Here is a 19059-nt window from a genome sequence, read left to right as displayed (position 1 = left end):
ATATTTCTATCAGATTTAACCTGTACAAATGAGCTTTGCTGGTATGTAATTAATTTTAGTCAATTTGGTGATATTAAATAAAATGTTTGACTTCAATAAAACTAGCTAATTTCATTGTTGCCATTTTTAGGTTACACTGTTTCATAGATTACATGCAGATGACTCACTGAGTGTGTGTGTGTGTGTGTGTTAAAGTCTTTTTTACTTGCTGGAGTGGCAAAGGAAATTCCTCCCCTTGCTCGTCTATGTGTTACACAGATAAAGCTCTTCCTGTACAGTACAAATCCTGTTTCCCTGTGGCCCGATCGGACCCTGAGAAACCTCAGGAAGGGTGAGGAGGAGATGCCCTCTTACACATGACACACAGCCCTCACGGACCGGCCCCCCGCTGTGTGTGTGTGTGTGTGTCAGATTAGATACTGTGTTTGCTGTTTGTGACAGTCGAAATGACGAACTGCTGCTCAAAACACAGACATTTAGGTTGAGTGTTAGAGTTCAGCCAAGTTTGTGTCAATCCAGATTTGTGTGACTTAATTTTTTCTGAGGAACAAAACAGAACATGTTATGCAGAATGTCCAAGTTGCTTTGTCTTTTCCATAAAGTCATTGAGAGAGGATGCTGTTGAGCTCTAAAAATGACAACAGTATCATACCAGTCATCTATTTGACTTATGAACTGTATTTAAAGTCATGTTCTGCTTTGTATGAGGAGCAGACAAACACTTCATTCCCTAACAACCTTGAGACATTCTGCTTAACACCTGTTTGTGTTTTAGAGAAGAAAGTTATGGCAATGTAAAACATCACAAAGCTGAATAAATGCTAACAAGTGTTAAAGTCATTGTTTTTTTTTTTGTTATGAAGTATTAAGAATGCTGAGATTGTAATGGCACTGTTGGATGGCTGGTGTTGTGTTGTTTATATCATTGCAAAATTTACACTATATTATCACACAGCTCTATACATAAGGTCAGATACATAAGTACGTTCAGTTTGATCTGTATACAGTATTCTCACAAAAGCAATATATACATACAACAAATCTCAAAAGCATGATTGTTTATATTGTATAATCTTCTAAATGTGACAATAAGGGATGAAGATATTAAGACATTATAAACTGATGATCTTTGAAATAATGAGTATCATGAAATGCGCTGTACTGGGTGTGCAGACGTCTATCTGAATGGTGAAGGGTTTGTCGGTCTGTGTTCTGCACATTCTGCTCATTCACGGGTTCTCTCTCTCTCTTTGTGCTGTGGATGGGGAACGTGGACGGATGGATCCGCTCTGACCGTCTCCAGAACCCAGCGTCCTGGAGAGATCATGATGACGCCACGTCCACACACTCGGCCGGCACGCCAGGACCCTCCAGCGGAGGACACGCATCACAGAGCGGAGACAACAGCAGCGAGCAAGGTGAGTCCTGGGGTGTACCTGTGCTTTCATCATGCCACTGAACCATATCTGACATGACACAAACACTGTTTACTGCACATGCAGACCTGACAATGTGAACATGCATGTGTGTGACCTCCATTACTATAGTAAATACCATCCAACAGTCCCCAGGAGAAAAAACAGGTTAATAAAGTTTTATTTAAAATGTACAACTGCAAAATGTTTTCTGTGAGGGTCAGGTCAGGGGTACAGTTGAGGCCCATTCATGTCAAGATCAATTACTATAATGAAAACTAGCCTGTATTTGCACCCACACCAGCGTGCAGTAACATTCTGTTTACTCTAGGCTTTCTGCAGCTTTCAATTCTGTCAATGTTTTTAGCATTCATTTCATTTATTTAGCATTCACACCATTATTAAAACTTCATAGTTATCATTGTCGTTGTGAACAAGACCTTTAGGGGTAAGGTGAAAAATATCATTAGCTCACTATAAAAATGTGTATAGTCTACTTATAATATAGCAATATATATAATATATATATAATAGAAATATAATCTAGTGTATGATCCATTGTGCATCTGTGTGTGATGGAGCAGAGGAGAGTGTTATTGATCACGCTGAAGTCATAAGTACCAGTGAGCTGTAGTTATCGACTCTCTCACACTGGATCCAGTAACGGCTGGTCGATATGGGCTAACTCACTTACGGTACGGCACGCAGAACTGCCTCGAAGCGATCCGGTCAAGTCCCGGCCCAAATGAAACCAAACAGAGAGAGATGAGACAGAGACAGAGAAAAAGACTTGACGGAGAGAGAGAGAGAGAGAGAGAGAGAGAGAGAGAGAGAGAGAGAAAACAGAGAGAAGGACAGAGAGTGAGACCGGACACAGAGAGAGACGAGAGAGTGATACAACAGAGAAAGACAGGACACATAGAGAGAGAGAGAGAGAGAGAGAGAGAGAGAGACAGGACTGAGAGAGATGGACAAAGAGAGAGAGAGAGAGAGAGAGAGAGAGAGAGAGAGAGACAGGACTGAGAGAGACTGGACAGGGAGAGACAGACTTGACAGAGAGAGAGACAAAACAGAGAGAAGGACAGAGAGTGAGACCAGACACAGAGAGAGACGAGAGAGTGATACAACAGAGAAAGACAGGACACATAGAGAAAGAGAGAGAGAGAGACAGGACAGAGAGAGATGGACAAAGAGAGAGAGAGAGAGAGAGACAGGACTGAGAGAGATGGACAAAGAGAGACAGACTTGACAGAGAGAGAGACAAAACACAGAGAGAGACGAGAGACAGGACAGAGAGAGATGGACAAAGAGAGAGAGAGAGAGAGACAGGACTGAGAGAGATGGACAAAGAGAGAGAGAGAGAGACAGGACTGAGAGACACCGGACAGGGAGAGACAGACTTGACAGAGAGAGAGACAAAACACAGACAAGGACAGAGAGTGAGACAGGACACAGAAAGTAGACGGAGAGAGACATGACAGAATGAGAGAGACGACAGAGACAGAAAAGAGAAGAACAGGACAGCAGTCCCGAGGAGGCAGAGACGTGCAGCTCTATAGCAGTAATGCAGCCGTCCTCCAGTGGACTGTGACCTTTCACCCCGGCCAGAAGAACAGACGCCTCATTTCTCACATTCTTTCAATTATGTTCACGCTTGAAGCACTCATTCCACACACACACGAGGCAGGACAAACGTGAGTTCCTAAAAGAAGAGAGACACAGACTGGTAACATACTTTCTGATAACTCTGGATTGTTGTGCTGGTTTGTGAACAGGCTTACACAGTATCGTTCCGATACACATACGTGTGTGTTATTGTCTGTACTTTTGAGGGTCAAATGCCTTAAAATGTCATCACAGTGTATTAGTATGTTTTTAGTAAGAACATAAATACTAATAAACATCACCTGAAATGAAATTTATATTTCAGTTAGTTCCCTAGACAACATTTCTCCGTTTTGTTTAGTTTAAGCTGAAGTACTAAAATAATTTTAACTTAAACTGAATAACAACTATACATTTATATATAAAAAAAGCAAAAACTAATAAAAATCGTCACACGCCCAGACCTAAAACTTGCTCTGTGCACTCAGGCATTATACACACAACATCATGATTTTCTGTGAAGCTGCTTTGAAACCTTGTGTATTGTGAAAGCACTGAACAAATACATTTGACTTGACTTAACATCAGTCATTACAGAGGGATCCATCCATCTCAGTCTGTGTGCAATCACTGCTAACTGACGACAGCAGCGTGCCTGTTCAGTGTTAATGAGTTAATGAAGCCATCAGACCATCATACATCTTCACACACATGAGTGTGCTCAGTGTTATACGGTCAAACACACTCTTTCTGTTCAACATCAGCTCTCTGTGCTTCAAGCGGATGAGAGACTTCATTTCATTGGCTTGGATGAGCGGGAATTTCTTCCGCTTTCCAGAGCAGATTTTAGGAAAATCGAATATAATTTTTGGCCCTCAGGCACTGACAAAAACCAGCAGACCTGTGTAACTATGGATTCTCTGCCATAGAAATAATTACCTTTAATTGTTTCTGTGCTTTAAAGCTTTTAGATTATCCATGTCATATTAGAAATCATCAATAACAGTCACATCTTTCCAGTTAGCATGCTTGTTCATGAGAAGCGTTCAATCTGGAGCACAGCCGCTAATGGTCATGACCTCCGGACTCCTGGTCCCTGCAGGACAGTCACATCTGTATCATCTGTACTGCAGCACTGTGTTTGTTCATCTCATTGACCGCAGATGGATGTGGTCATGATTAAACACTGCTGGTGACAGTTGCAGACAAATAACAAGCACAGTAAACCTCACAGACAGAAGAGAAATTAGATTAGTGAAAGCAAGGGAATACTTTACATGCCTGCTCAATTCTAGCAGCTTTATTTGCACTGCACTGGCCCTTTAAACGACACTGCTGCTGTGCTGTGCTGTGCTGAGTGTTTTTTTTTCGGTCTCTTGTTTTAGCACGCTGTGCCTAAAGGGGTCAGCCAAGAAGTCACCCTTAAGAGGTGATAATCCCATCACACTAGTCTCCAGCGCTGCTTTTCCCAGATGGCATGAGCAGTTCTGTTCTCATGAGAGTCTGACCCGTGTTTCTGTGCCAGCAAGGGGTTACTGAGGCCAGCACTGTCTAAAGCAGTGCTTCTCAACCAGTGGGTTGTGACCCAAAAATGTGTCTCAGGTCTGTTCTGGTGGGTCTCAGACAGTAGGAATAACACAATAATAGACAAACAAAGTGTACTGTGAACTTAAAAGGGAAGAAAAACAATTCTCTTATCTTTAATTGTTGACAATTTCATCTTATTTTTGATAGAAAACATCAGACAGATGAACATGGACAGACTGTGTGACACCCTCATCTTCAAAAACCATCAACACTGGGTCAAAGAAAATGCAACCCAAATCTAAAATACAGGATAAAGCTAAAACCAAATGTTTTTTTATTTATTTTTATTTATTTATCCTTTATTTTACCAGGTGATGTCCCATTGAGATTGAGTCAAATCTCTTTTACAAGGGAGCCCTGGAGCAATAGTACACAAGTTACACAGAATCACAAAAAAAAAAAAATATGTTAATACTTACATGTTAATTCATATTATTGGGTACATGCAGTTCATATAAATTCCAATGCACATATTTTAAGGACATTTTTGTTCACGTCTTTATATTATCTCTTATATTGTCTCTTATTGTTGAGAATCACTCCTGTGGGACCTTCACTGCCAGGCCCACCTGCTCATTTTGTCAATTGAAGGTGTACTTATTTCGCCATTAACCTCTTCTCCTGCAGTATCCGTCCCCTCGTCCCTATTGTGTTTGTGTTGGGCTTTACGCCCCTCCGCTCCCTAATCTCGCCCACCTCCTCCCTCCAAACACCCAGAATGCTCGGGAAGGGCTTGTGTTCAGTGGTGTGGTCTCCGAAGCGCGTCACAGTGCCGATGCCCTACAGGTATCTCTCGAAGGAGTGGGTGGATGAGAAAGAGATGCTGCCTTCCCGAGCACCGCTAACGTATTTATGCAAATCTTTTTTGGGCATTATTGCTGATAAGCTCATTTTATAGTCTGATTTCCGCTCCCTCGTGTGCCATAATGAGTCGTTGAGCATGGGGGAGCATGTCGGGGAAGAGTGCCAATCCATCCATCCGTCCATCCGTCTGTCCATGCGCAGAGCACACTGTCCTGACGTTCCGTTTGAGGAGACAGGGATGGAGGGGTTTGATGCTGGTTAGTGCTATTAGCTCTTGTTATTGGAGGCAGCCCTCTAATAATTTCTAATTACCCTAAGGAGGTATTAGGAGTGTTAGTCAGCAAGGATAATTTCTTATTTGCACGCCTCGAGCGGTGAGCTCTCTAGAAGAACGGAGGCTAATGTGCAACAAAACAAATCAACGTGCCACGCAGGGCTACGGGCTTCAGGGAGGAGGCCGAGATAACGCTCATTATGCATCATGGTAATTCATTTAGAATGTTATCAATTTCAGTATAGAGGCCCACACACACACACACACACACACACACAAACCATTAAAAAAGGATGAGGAAATGAGGCTGCTGTTCAAACACTGCCTCCTAGTCTGTTCAGGTAGCTCCAATTACACACTTTCCATGTTTTAAGGCTGTTGAATGTTAAATGCTACCTCCTCATTTCCTCTGATCTCATACCCCCTTAAAATGTTTTTCATAGTGAAACACAAAATAAAATGTAAGATAGGACTCAATTTGTTCATCTGGAATTGAGCGGGTGTTTCATACCAGAGTCTGTGGCAAATTGTGCAGGACTCAATTGTGACACTTAACTGACCTAGGTGATCATATAAAAGGCACATTTTGGTGATGAATTGTTCGCAATAATTCCAGAAGCATGAATTAAGAAACTAGAGTTAATTTAATTTTCTCACTCCTGAGACATATTGTCCCATGAGAACTGTTCTTGGTTCCATTTGATTTTAATTGCAGCAGCACAGCAATACTCATCTTTCTCATGATTCCCTCTTTTTCTGCTTAAAAGCATCTTTCCTCATCCCCTCAGAACTAGAATGACTTAATCTCTTGAAACAATTGGAGGAAGTTCAAGGAGAGAATGTTTAGATGTCTGAAATGCAATACCAAACAATGGCATCTCGCGATAGCAACCAATTTTCCACATTCGACATCCTCCAGTGGAAAAGCTTTACTAGTCATGAGGGAAAACACAAGTGTAGACAAAGCACAAAACCAAACAAGGCAAAAAAAAATGTTGTGTTTAGCGGTGTTGCGGGGTCAGGCCTTCATTGTGTGTTTCTCGCTGGGCCGCGGTCCTCAGACAACCAACTGTCTGCGGGAGACATCTGCGATTCCGACCCGCCGACCCTCAGAAGCGCTCTGAAGTGAGGGAATGCTGCCTTTAGCCCTCACACGGCCCGCAGGACAAACTCCAGCGCTATTAAGAAACAGAGAGAGAGACAGAACAAGAGGGAGACAGGCAGAGCCGGCCGAAGCGCGTCAGAATGGTTTTGTTTCTTCCTCAAAGGCCTCGCGGTCTGTGTTCCTCAGATGCCCATGAGATCATTTTCCATCTTTATGAGTAAAGAGCAGCTCTGTGCTGGAGAGGTTATGCTGGCCTGATGAGGAGCTGCTGTTCACAGCACCTGCTGTTGGGTGGGCCGGCGTCCAAGCGCATCGTTGGGCTGTAAATGAGTCACGTTCCCCGCAGTTCCGGAGGCGCCGGCTGCAGCTAGAGTGACCTTTGGCTGGAGATCTTTGGCGTCTCGTCTCAGTTCGTCTCATGCTACGTCGGCCTGCTTACGCCTCGCTGGGGTCACCGGGTCAGAACACGGTCCGCTTCCACCAAATTCGCCTATTTTCCTCGATACGTGCAACACGTGCATTATACTGAAGAGAAGCTGTTGTTTCTCCCCTCTTCTCGCTGCCTTTGATTTTCCTGATGGTTGAAGTTGTTGTCTCCGCTTGGGAGCTTTAGGGGAATGGCTGCATCTGCTGTTGAGATTTTACAGGAAGAGAAAATTGAAAAATCAATAAAAAGCCAAAAAAGAGTGAGACAGAAAAAAATACAGAGAGGGTGAAAAGCAAAGCATGGCTTTGAAGAAGCAGACAGACATAAACCTGCTCATAGATTTCAGGTGTGTTTTTGGACTAATTCAGTGGCACAATTAATTCATTGAAATGCTGTACTATAGCCGTGCCACATCCGTATACCACACCCACATCAGGCAACCATTTTCCAAAATGTCTTTGTTTTACAAAGACCAATGGAGGATTCAAGCGATGCAAGCCTATGAATGTTTGAAGCTCTACGGTCACTGGAGTTGCTGTAATCTGAACCTGCTTCTGCGAAACACTGGTTAAGAAGGAGAATCTTCCAGGTTTGGTTTAAAAGCAGCACTGCGGAGCATCTAAAATGAGAACAAGTAAGGTGAGTTCAGCTCAGCTGGGCCACTTTTTGACATTAAGATGAATTTCACCTGAATTTCATCTGCCCGAATGGAATGAGTTTCTGAGTTAACTTAAACACAAGAGACAGTCAATAGAAAACTCATCACCAACTGATTAACACAAGTCTCTCTCTCCATTAATGCAGTCCTACTCATTATTTTTACATTTGTGGAAGAGTGCTTGAACACTGGGATTGACTGTGGGAAGGACAGCGGGCCGCGGTTATTGACTTGTAAAGGAGTCGGTAGATATGTCTGGATAAGACGCGAGCTTCTCCTGCTCTTGTAAAGCGGTATCTGATTTCTCTGCTAGTTGGGTCCCCAGAGGGGCTGCTGAGCTGATGGGAGCTCACAGCTGCTGCAGAGAAGAACGCACACGTGAACTCTGGAGGTGTTCCCAATGGAGAAAAGCATCTCTGAACTACAGGAGGATGCTTGTGTTTGTGTGTGACGACGTACCTTGATACATTTGCTCACTAAATCGGGATAGATGTTAATATGAATAAGATCGTGCACATTTTTTTTCAATCACAATCATGTTTTCAGAATGTACTGTGTTATACATGTATCATATCAAGGCGATAGTTGGCGATACCCAGCCCTAGACAGCAGAACAGCACAGCAGCATTGGACAGCTGCAGCCAGTAGAACGCTGACTAATTTATGAGTGCAAACTGCACATGTGCGTGCAAGAGAGAATCAGAGGAAGTTTTCATTGACTCTGCAATGAGGTAGCCGAGGCCCATGAGGGGGGGGGGGGCTCTTCACAGTTTGAACTTCATCAGGGGCTGCGCTTAATCAATACGCTATCGGAAAAAGAATTAATTACCAAAGCAGAATAAAACAGCTGCATTTTAAACGGAGGCTTCATCAATGCTTTAATCTCCTGCTTTCAGCTCAGGTGCCCTGAGGAATCGCTCTGACCGCGTGTAATGAGGAACTCAGGGACTTTACGCCCCACACAACCCTTTCTCTCTTTTACAAACACATCTGCCTTCCTAAACTGTATCTGCATCTGCACAGAACCCCTCCGCCCATCCAGCGTCCCCTCCGCTGCATTCCCTTCCCACCAAATTCCAGTCGTCCCAGAGATGAGGAAGGGTATTAATGTGGAAACATTCCTAAAGTGAAAGGGACTGAACTGTCGCCCGTCCGTGGCCTGCCCCATCACCGATACCCCCACCTCACCCTTGAGCTCTCCTCCAAACTGCATTTCAAGTAGGGTTGAGTAGGGGTTATGGGTGATGAATTGGGTTTTTAGTGAGCTCATTAGGAAGCCAAACAGAGTCGAGACGCAGCGGAACGGAGTGGGGCCGCGGTGCAGCAATCAGTTCTGCTTGCTTTGTTCCGTGCCTCCAGGACATTTGTAAGCAAAAGTTCAGGGCAGACTGCTGATGAGAGAGGCCTGCCGAGTGGAGCCCGTGATCTGATGGTTGACTTGTTGGTGTAGAACCTTTAATTCGCCGGCTTCTTCATGTCTCGTGTCCTATCGGCTGCAGTGTTCCCCCGTAAGCCCATCACGGATGCCCGGCTCTGGAAGGCAGAGTGGAGCGGAGCATGTGTAATAACTCCAAGGTGTCTGCTGAGTCCATGTTAGTCTAAAGTGCAATTGAGGGTGGATAATCTCCATAAATACAGGTTTTGTGTGCAGAATCAGGCCCTCAACAATCTCATGGTTTGAGGCAGGACTTTGATCCCTTCTCTTGAGGTGAATGAAGTCGAATCAAGTGCAGCTTTGTTTCAGTCTTTCTCTCAGCTCGTGTGGTTTATAATGTTGCATTCCCAGGCCGTAGAAATCCTGTTTTGGTAAAAATTGATATAATTTGCTGTAATAGTTATCTTAGTAATTAACTCTCTAATGACTGCGGTGTGAAAGTGCTGCGACTCCTCCAGTGGCTCTCATGTGTGCAGTCATTATTTGCTCTCCTTCGTAAAGTGTGCTGATGCTGACTGCAGAGAGAGAGAATAGGCTTGGATGCACCTCAGTAACCTCTGGGGCCAATTATTGTAATCTGATTTGGAAGACAGGCTGCAGGAAGAGTGTAGGGTGTGTGTTGGGTTTGTGGGGCATGTAGCATGTGTTGGGGTGTGTTTGGGGAGTAGTGGGTGTATGCAGTCCCTAGACTTTCAGACCCTTCACAAGACTGCATGGTGAACACTCATAGGCATCGTCACAATATTGCTTTTATCCTCTCTAAAATGAGCTCCTGACACATTCCGGTAAGCCCCGCAACACTGCACATTCTGCATGCCTCTTTTCTCTCACACACCCTTTTCAGGTCTTGGAGTCTCTTCTGAGCTGATTTGTTGAATCAGGTGTGATTGATTAAAGAGACATGCAAGATATGTAGTGTTGGTGGTACTCCAGGAAGCAGCGCTTCTGCCCTGCATCCGTGCCTGTTTTTGTATTAGTGTTGAATTAGTTGTCCTTACAGCATAGGTTCATGCGTAGCTTCCTTAAACCGTCTCTCGGGATGTTGTTTCCCTGTGATTGTCTTTCACACGGGCCAGAAGCTCAGAGATGCAGGAAACAGCCGCAGCACTTAATGTCTCATAAACTCATCAGACTGATTAGCAGACTAATGAAGAGACGAGATGAGGGGGAATGCAGCGCTACGATCAGATGCAGTCCCTCCAAGGCCCTGTTTATGATGTAATGAGATAATTGGCATTACAGGTAGCAGGTTAATTACACATGTAATTACTCAATCGCTTCTGACTGGCTTTTCTGAAACACTGTTGGCATATGATTATCATCTTCAACTTTTGAACACTGATGCTCCTCTCACTTTCTCCTGTCATTCGCGAGGTCGGTTTGATAAAGGTTTTTTAAAATAATGCTCATGATACCTCTTGTTCCATGCATGAGCCAAACACTGTTGCTGCATTTTCATTGTTTTAGCACAGGGTTTACAGATTCAGAAATTGTAGCATTTCTAGGACGACACTGACTTGACTGTGTGTGTGTGTGTGTGTGTGTGTTATTAAGCTGCTTCCTCATACAGACGTCTAATTAAAGCGTTTTATTCCACTTCATTTACAACCAAAGGAGAAGCTTTAATTCTTCAGTGCAAACAACCGCACATTACATCTGCAGAACAGCATGGCGAGAATGACTTGGAGAGCGCAGCTGTCCGAGGAGTTTAGCTTATGCAGAGTTAAATGAACTGTTGCTCGTGTATGTTTTTTGAGTAGTGTTTGATTAGTCTATTAGTTTTGTAAAATGTACAACATAAAGAAAATGAGCCTTTGAGCTTAATGTTTGATGAAGAAAATCAAGCTGAAACTCCAAAAAATTATGAAAGCATGAGTGGATGAGTGATTAGCGTGAGGTGAACACTGGCGCTCTGACTGATTTCTGTATGAGAGGACCAGTGAATAGAAGTAGTCATGTTTGGAGCAGGGCTGAGGTGTGTGGTCTCTGTTTACGAGTGAGTGCAGCGGTCCGGATCACCACTCTCCACCGAGAGCACCCTCAGCTCGGTCCATGAGGAGCAGGAATGGAGCTGTGGACAGCGTCTCAGCAGGAGGCTGTAATTAGTGTCTTTAAGCTCAGCCTCTGATGGCACTGCCTCCATGTTCATGCCCCATTAGCCTGAAACAAATGTCCGAGCCAAACAAATCAGTGACTTTGACTCTCTTCGAGACAAAGGGTGGAAAATGTGAAGCACTTAAGCCCACTTAATTTGCCTTTTTAATCTTTTCCAATTGCAGTTGTTGTGATCACATGTGTTATATGTGACCCCTGGACCACAAAACCAGTCTTAAGCCTTAAGACAATATTTGGCCGAGATGCAACTATTTGAAAATCTTGAATCTGAGGGAGCAAAAAAATCTAAATACTGACAAAATCGCCTTTAAAGTTGTCCAAATGAATTGTTAGCAATGCATATTACTAATCAAAAATGAAGTTTTGATATATTTACGGAAGGATATTTACAAAATATCTTCTTGGAACATGATCTTTATTTAATATCCTAATGATTTTTGGCATAAAAGAAAATCTATAATTTTGACCCATACAATGTTTTTTGGCTATTGCTAAAAATATACCCCAGAGACTTAAGACTGCTTTTTTGCTCCAGGGTCACATATAATCACACAGTCTTACCGTTCTGCTTCAGCATCTACATAACATTTGACATTTTGCCTACATTGTAAAAACTGCTAAATTGTAATTATTATATCAAAGAGCTAATTCTACCTGATTTTGACTGAAATATAACCAGTTTAGATGTTACCATTTTTTCCAGTGTAATTAAACCAAATCAGCAATGTAAATTCCAGTTGTGATAATTCAGCAGTAAGACTCTTGAGGTCATGTTATAAAGTGAATATAGTCAGAGCTGCAGGGTGTTAGGATGACATTATCCCATCATTCAGCTCTATAAGTGACTATAAGACATCATAAACATTGACACTGGGAATTTCTGTAAAGCTACTTTGAAACCGTATGTATTGTGAAAAAACTATTCAAATAAAATTGACTTAACTATATATATATATATATATATATATATATATATATATATATATATATATATATATATATATATACCATCTCAGTTGCTCAAAAAAAGAAAACCTGTGCCATTCCCCCAACCACACTTGCAAACGCTCGCACCTCATGTTTGTGGGTGAATGTTATAATAGATGGATGGACAACTATGCCTGGTTTAAAGACATCAGCAATCCAGTGCAGAGAAAAGAAAACAGAAGAAAGTAAAAAAAAACAAAAAAACCGCAGGCATAAAGTTCTCTTGACGTTGGACGTTCGATAGTCGCTAATTTAGGGACCGTCTCTAAAGTTACATGCGATATTGGTATCGGCTACACTTTTGTAACGTCGATAGCATTTGAGGATAATGACTTACAGTCATAAAAACAACTGTAATTGTTCATCTAGGTGTCAACTATAATGCGCACCTTTTCCATTTTTGATATTTATTAAATTAAACTGTAAATCATATGTAAATTATGCTACTTTTTCACAACCAAATGGGCTCAAATGGGCTCAAAAGTATTTATTAAAATAAATAGCAAATCATGTAGGTACATTTTTTTTTGTCTGTTGATGTTAATAGCGCGTTTTAATGTCGGAAATAATTTCACCAATGCATCTAATACTCTCTCTGAGTTCCTATGTTCCATGTTCCCTTATGAAAATTAGCCATGGTTTTAGCCAAGAATAACACCAAAAATCATTGTTCTTGTAGCCATGGTAACTGCAAATTAACCATGGTTTTGTTACTTCAAATAATAATTTACAAAGAAGTATTAATATCCTGTAATATCTTTGTTGTTGTTGTTATAAAAACTAAAAACTTAAAATGCATTATATAAAAACTATGAGGTAATAATGATCAGTTAATAACACTGTTAAAAATACATAATGTAGGCTAATACTAAATAAACAATTTCTGTATATAACATGTTATTACAAATGCCTGCAAAGCGAGCTAAAGGCCATGTTATTGCTGCTGTTACACTTACAGGACGATCAAATCCTTGTTTAGGCTATTGGCCAAACATTTAACATTTCAAATATTCACTTAATCTTTCATTTTTGGCCACCTTTTTTGCTATAGATGACATAGCCTCTATAATTTCTTCAACAAAAAACATGTGGATATCACAACCCTTACAGAAATAAACCATGGTTTTATCACATTAAAACTACTTAATTTTCTTTTGCATGCTTTCTGAATGCTTGAGACTATAAAAAAAATTAGTCATAATAAAGTTATAGCCACAGGTAAATGTCTAGAGCTATAATTGTAATTTGTAAATAATACAGTTTATTAATTTATTCTTCTTCATCATATTTGAGGGAGGGGGGCACAACAATACAATTCTGCTTAGGGCACCCATTTGGCCAGCAGCAGCCCTGAGTTAACAGCTTAGGAACATTCGACTGAACAGTTGCCAAGAACACAGATCCATATTTCAAAATGATTCTTTAATGGTGAGAAACAGAACTTTGTTTATGCGATTTTTTGCTGTTGTCTATTTTATGTGGGTCAGTGGGATCCAGTTTAATGTGGACACACACTGTCTATCTCTCTACAGGCTCAAACACACATGCACATGTACATAGTGGACATGTTTGAGGCAGAAAGAGGCGGGGGTTGCGGGGGGGGGTCCTTCTCCAAGGGTACTGCTTTTCCAAAAGTGCCTGGGGCGAGACTGCAGCACCTCGTCTCCCCGAGGCCTTTGGGCGTCTCCTAATAGCCCCCCCATCTGCCCCCATCTCAGAGGTGCATGATGGGATACTTCCCCTTCCCCCTCTCCTCTTCTCCTCGTGTCTCCTCATGTTTTGTGCTGGAGTTCACTTTCGCACAGGTTCAAATGGTAGAGTTGCCAGGGAACAGTCAGAGGCCATTAGTGTTTGGGACGATTCACCCTGCGGCGCTGCAGCACTAACCAGTGAGCGGGGGGGCATGTAGATTAGCAGCTTCACATGTAATGAGCAAGTTTGCCCTTTCTTTTCTTTTCTTTTCTTTTCTTTTCCCCTGCCTCTATCTTTTTCTCTCTCTGTTTCATGGCACTAATCCTGTCGCATCATTTTTTTGATTATTTCCACTCCTTTGACTCACTGTCATGTGTGTGAGCATATTTTCACTAGTGATAAGGTGATATTTATTGGGCAAATTTATCGGCTGACTTTTGGATAGATTATTGGTATCAGCTAAAAACACACCTTGTTAACAGTGCTCAAATGTACACACAGGATAATTATGTTTTTTTGTGTGTAAAATGAGGATCCACTGCATTTCAGCAATTTTGTTTACATTCCATTCTCTGTCATTAAATTGCATTATGTACTTGATTTACTCTGATCTAGATATGTTGAACACACACTGATCTCCAGACATGAGTGTGTGTTTAATTTGTGTACATATAGATTTGGTTATTAGTGTTTGTTTCTGTGTGTGTGTGTGTGTGTGTGTGTGAGGGGCGTCTGGTTTCCCCCGAGCGGTCAGGGGCTGTAGGGTAATGAAGTGACGGGTCGGTCTGTAAATACACGCGGGTCGCTCCGGCCGCTGTGAGCAGGAGGCTATCGTGTTGCAGTGAAAGTGGAAGCGTCAATAAAATTAATCTGGCCACCCTTTGGCTTGGACTGCTCGCTGTGGTCCACTCATAACACACCACAACAAGACGAGTTTACACTCCCAAACACCAAACGCACACACACCTCCTCCAAAATGAGCCCTTACACGCCCTGCGTGCATCTGTGAGGTCACTTCCACATTATTAGCACGGATCCATGCAGTGAGGGTGATAAAACAGCACTAGGGAGAAAAATAATAGATAAAAACAGAGAGGGGAAGGAAAGGCTTTCAACTGTCCTTGTATTCTTCATGTATTTTGCATTTGATTACACCACCCATTGCATCTGTTCTCTTTCCTCCTTTTTAAAATGATTAGTTGAAACATTAATGTGTGATTATTGCTTATATAGGTGCGTGTGATTGATGTCTCCCCAAAAACAGAGAGACGCGCAAGTGTAAATTTGTAGAATATTGCAGCGTAGTGCAGTAGTTTTTCAGATACATAATTTAGATGCCCTGAAGGAAGGCTTTCAAGGCATTTTTGCCCAAGGCCAAGAAAAAATAACTGACTTTTAAAAGTAAATCATTTTTGCTAATATACAATTAATGGCAGAGGAGAAAGAAAGTAAGTCTGGGAAGTAGGTTATGAAGAGACCCAACCTGCCCTCACACATTCACAAGGAGTGTCAGGTATGTTCGTGATATGCAAATGAGGTGCAGGAAGGGGAGGGGCTGCAGGGTCGTGCATTTGTGTTTATCACATTATCACATTGGAGCTTTTGTCTTTGCACCAGTCCTCAATATTCCTGCATGACGTCAAGAAAAATAAATATTAGGCGTAAGGGTGTCTTTGTCTCTTTGGGTTTCTGTAAGTTTGTGTAATGGTAATGTGTAAAATTGTATGCCACATTCCTAAAAAGCTCTCCTTTCATCCAGGAGATGGGTTAGACAACAGCGTGGCCTCTCCTGGCACGGGTGACGATGATGATCCAGACAAGGACAAAAAGCGACAGAAGAAACGAGGCATCTTCCCCAAAGTAGCCACCAACATCATGCGGGCATGGCTCTTCCAGCATCTCACAGTAAGCCTTTATTTTTGCTCTTTATGTTCTCTTGCATTCTATGATTGGGTAAATGTGATGAGATCTCACCCTGAACTCTTACAAGTTAACACACTTTCATTGACATAAATATAACAGATATAAATGGAAGTTTTGGACTTTTCACTGTTTGTATCACCCCACTTGACTGCGTTGTGTAACTCAGTGACACGCAACAATTGATCTGTTTTCATTTGAAGAGCAGAAATAAATGATTTAGCTATATAGGAAGCATAATGTCATCCAATATTAATTTCAGTATCAGAGTATAAGCAGGTTCACAATTGCATTGATACAGCTGAATCACAGTGGCAGTGATTGACCACTCTAGTTCTGATAATGCTGTTTTTTTAATCAGTTCTTCCCAAAGCACATTTGTAGGGTTCAGTATAAGTCTCTGCTGGTCCAAACGCTGGCTGTAGTGGCATGGGAGAGCGCCGTGTGTGTGGGTTTGGAGAGGTGGCATGCGGGGTCATGTTCCAACGGCCTCTCTGATGTCACGACATCATCCTCTTCTCAGGATATATCGATCAGGACAGGAAGGGTCGGGTTTCTGAGGGGGGTGCTGCTGTCCCTGAGCACATGAACGAAGCATGTGCACCACAGGAAACTGAGAACGGCTGATGTGTTAGGACTGTGTGTGTGAGGGACGTGCCCTGCAAACCATGAAACGGCCCAGAGTCTGGACCCGGTGATCTTACCCAAGCCAAAACAATAACACTCCTTAATTACAGCTAATTAGAAGGGCTGTAAATCCATTAGAAAGTGCTGTGGGATACTCTCTGCCATGCGCTTCTAACTCTCATCATCATCAGAATGACTCCACCGTAGCCCAATTTGACAGACAGACAAAGACACCTCGCTTTTCTCTGCTTTATTCTTGCACTCTTTTCATTTGTCGTCCCCTTCACGCTCCCAGGACTGCTTGGTGCGCTCAGCTTGTGTGTAAAGCAGCAAAGGAGGCGTCCACCCACCACCTACCTCACCACTTTTACCCACAAACGCCTCTTGCTTCTTTCACTCGGCTCCATATCACACAGGAATTTCGCGCTTTTTTCAAAGATCATTAGGCTTCTTCACTGGCAGCTCGGGAGATCCCCATTCACCACATTCACAAGAGATGCACTCCTGTTCTTTGCGATTTGTTTTAACAACATGGAAACATAAGGAGAATTTTCATTAGTGAGAATGCAGAAGCTTCTGTAGTCCTTTTAGATGATTCTCTCATTTCAAAGTCTTTTATTAGATAGAGCAATAATCCATCCTTTTTAACACACCTTTCTATTTTTTCCATCCTTTTCTGACCAAACAGACTTAATTGAATTATCCCGAAGTACCGATCGCAGCCCCCGTGCAATCCTTTATACTGCCGTGCCACACACATCAGGCCTTTTATTTTAATTTGTTAAGCAAATGTATTTTCCAGTTCAGGATGCATTTGTGTGTGAGTGAATACATGGGGACTTTGGCCCTGAAAGGCCCATAGCGGCAGCTCTCCATTCAACCATTCATTGGAGGGGCAAAAGAAAAGCGGCGAGGTTGTAATTTCTCCACCGCAGGGCCAAAGCGGAGCTGCTCTTCCATGAGCGGTGGGGGTCCCTTTACATATGTTCTCAACATTGAGCCATTGTCACTTATTCTGAGGGGCTCAAAAGGACGTAACCCCTTCCCTCCCCCCATTTCCATCCCCCATGCTCACAAAAAAATGCACCGGCTAACAGTTACAATTGTGGGCTGAAATCGATGGCCTCCTTTTCCAAGCAACACTCTCCCTCTCTGATGCTCTGAGTCCACCCTTATATGGATGAAGTCTCTCTGAGCCAACGGCCAATTCCACAGAGGATGAACCCACAGGAGATGCATGTGGCACATTCAGCACCTGACTGAAGAGCTTCTACAGAATTCGAGAGTTTGGGTCAGAATGTGCTGCAGTCGAACCACTAGATTGCTCTTTCTCCTGGAGCTCTCTGGATCTCTTCCAGTGCCATTAGTGGGAGGAAATCCCAGCTGGCTGCTGTAAGCTTTCCCATACGGCACAGAGCTTATGTTATCGGAAAGATAAACTCCACTGTGGGGTGTATTGCTCTATTAGGCTTCATATTTAATGAACAAGAAAGAGAGAGACCTTCTCCACGGCTCACAGAGAGAGATGCAGAGCAGCGGTGAAGTATAGTTTGTACTGACACCACTGCAGGGTCACACTACAGATTAATGGAGACAAACTTTGAATCCTCTCAATTAGTCGGTTGGCGCCCTCAGCGTGTCTCCTGCTAAGATAAGGGTCAGCTTGCAATGAAAACAGGAAGCACTCAGAAACAAAGATAGCACTTCAGGATTATGCTGTCCTTTCACTTCGGTAAACCTTCAAAAAGCTGTGAAAATAAATAGGGTCGTTTAAGGAGGACGGCCTGAAAGGCGACTCAACCAGTGGCATGAGTTTTGGGTAGGGCTGTCTGGGGAAAGCGGAATATTTATTGGAAAATAATTTAGAGCAGGGCTAATCCATAAATCCACCCAATCTATATCCTTTTTATCTTCCTGGATTTGATCGGGTCATGAAAAGTGAGCTGTGATATTAGCTATAATGTAATATTTACCCAATAACAAAAATACATAAATAAATGACCCAACTTTTATGTCAGCTGTAGAGTAATTTCAGTGCTGGAGAAAGTTATTACGTGATGTTTTCTACAGAATAACACTTTTAAATCATTTAATAATGACAGCTGTCTTGTTGACTTTAGTGAATCAGTGAAATACAGGCAGCTGATGGAAACATCCTTAAACAGAGAAATAGCAGCTAGTGTCACAAGTTAATTTCTCATCTGCCGCCTTTGATTCACGAGTTAAAATCCTCATCAGATACTTGTGTAAGCAAATAAGCAGGATCAGCCAGTGATCAGCCTGTAGAGTCACACAGTAAAACAAACAGACCCGTTCTTGAGGCTCATCTTAGACTAAACATTTGGGCTGATCCGCTCTGACTGCAGCTGTTTGCATGTCTGATTCATGTCAGTGTTCATTTCCACTGC

At 42.5% G+C, this 19059-nt stretch overlaps 1 protein-coding gene across 4 annotated transcripts in view; it reads left to right on the top strand.

Annotated features, from left to right (window-relative positions):
- meis2a (Meis homeobox 2a) overlaps positions 1-19059 on the top strand; it is a 60300-nt gene that overhangs the window by 8121 nt on the left and 33120 nt on the right. For 2 of the 4 annotated variants that reach the window (XM_059519494.1, XM_059519496.1), the window contains exons 7-8: positions 1304-1418; positions 15864-16009. In XM_059519494.1, the coding sequence (XP_059375477.1) occupies positions 1304-1418; positions 15864-16009 (261 nt within the window). Of the gene's footprint in view, positions 1-1261; positions 1419-15863; positions 16010-19059 lie in introns of all 4 variants that reach the window. The other 2 variants (XM_059519493.1, XM_059519495.1) reach the window with 2 other exon arrangements.

Source organism: Carassius carassius, chromosome 31 (genome assembly GCF_963082965.1).
Source record: "Carassius carassius chromosome 31, fCarCar2.1, whole genome shotgun sequence".
In the NCBI taxonomy this organism is placed as follows: domain Eukaryota; kingdom Metazoa; phylum Chordata; class Actinopteri; order Cypriniformes; family Cyprinidae; genus Carassius; species Carassius carassius.
Note: the sequence above shows the minus strand (reverse complement) of the source record. Positions and strands in the feature narration are given on the sequence as shown.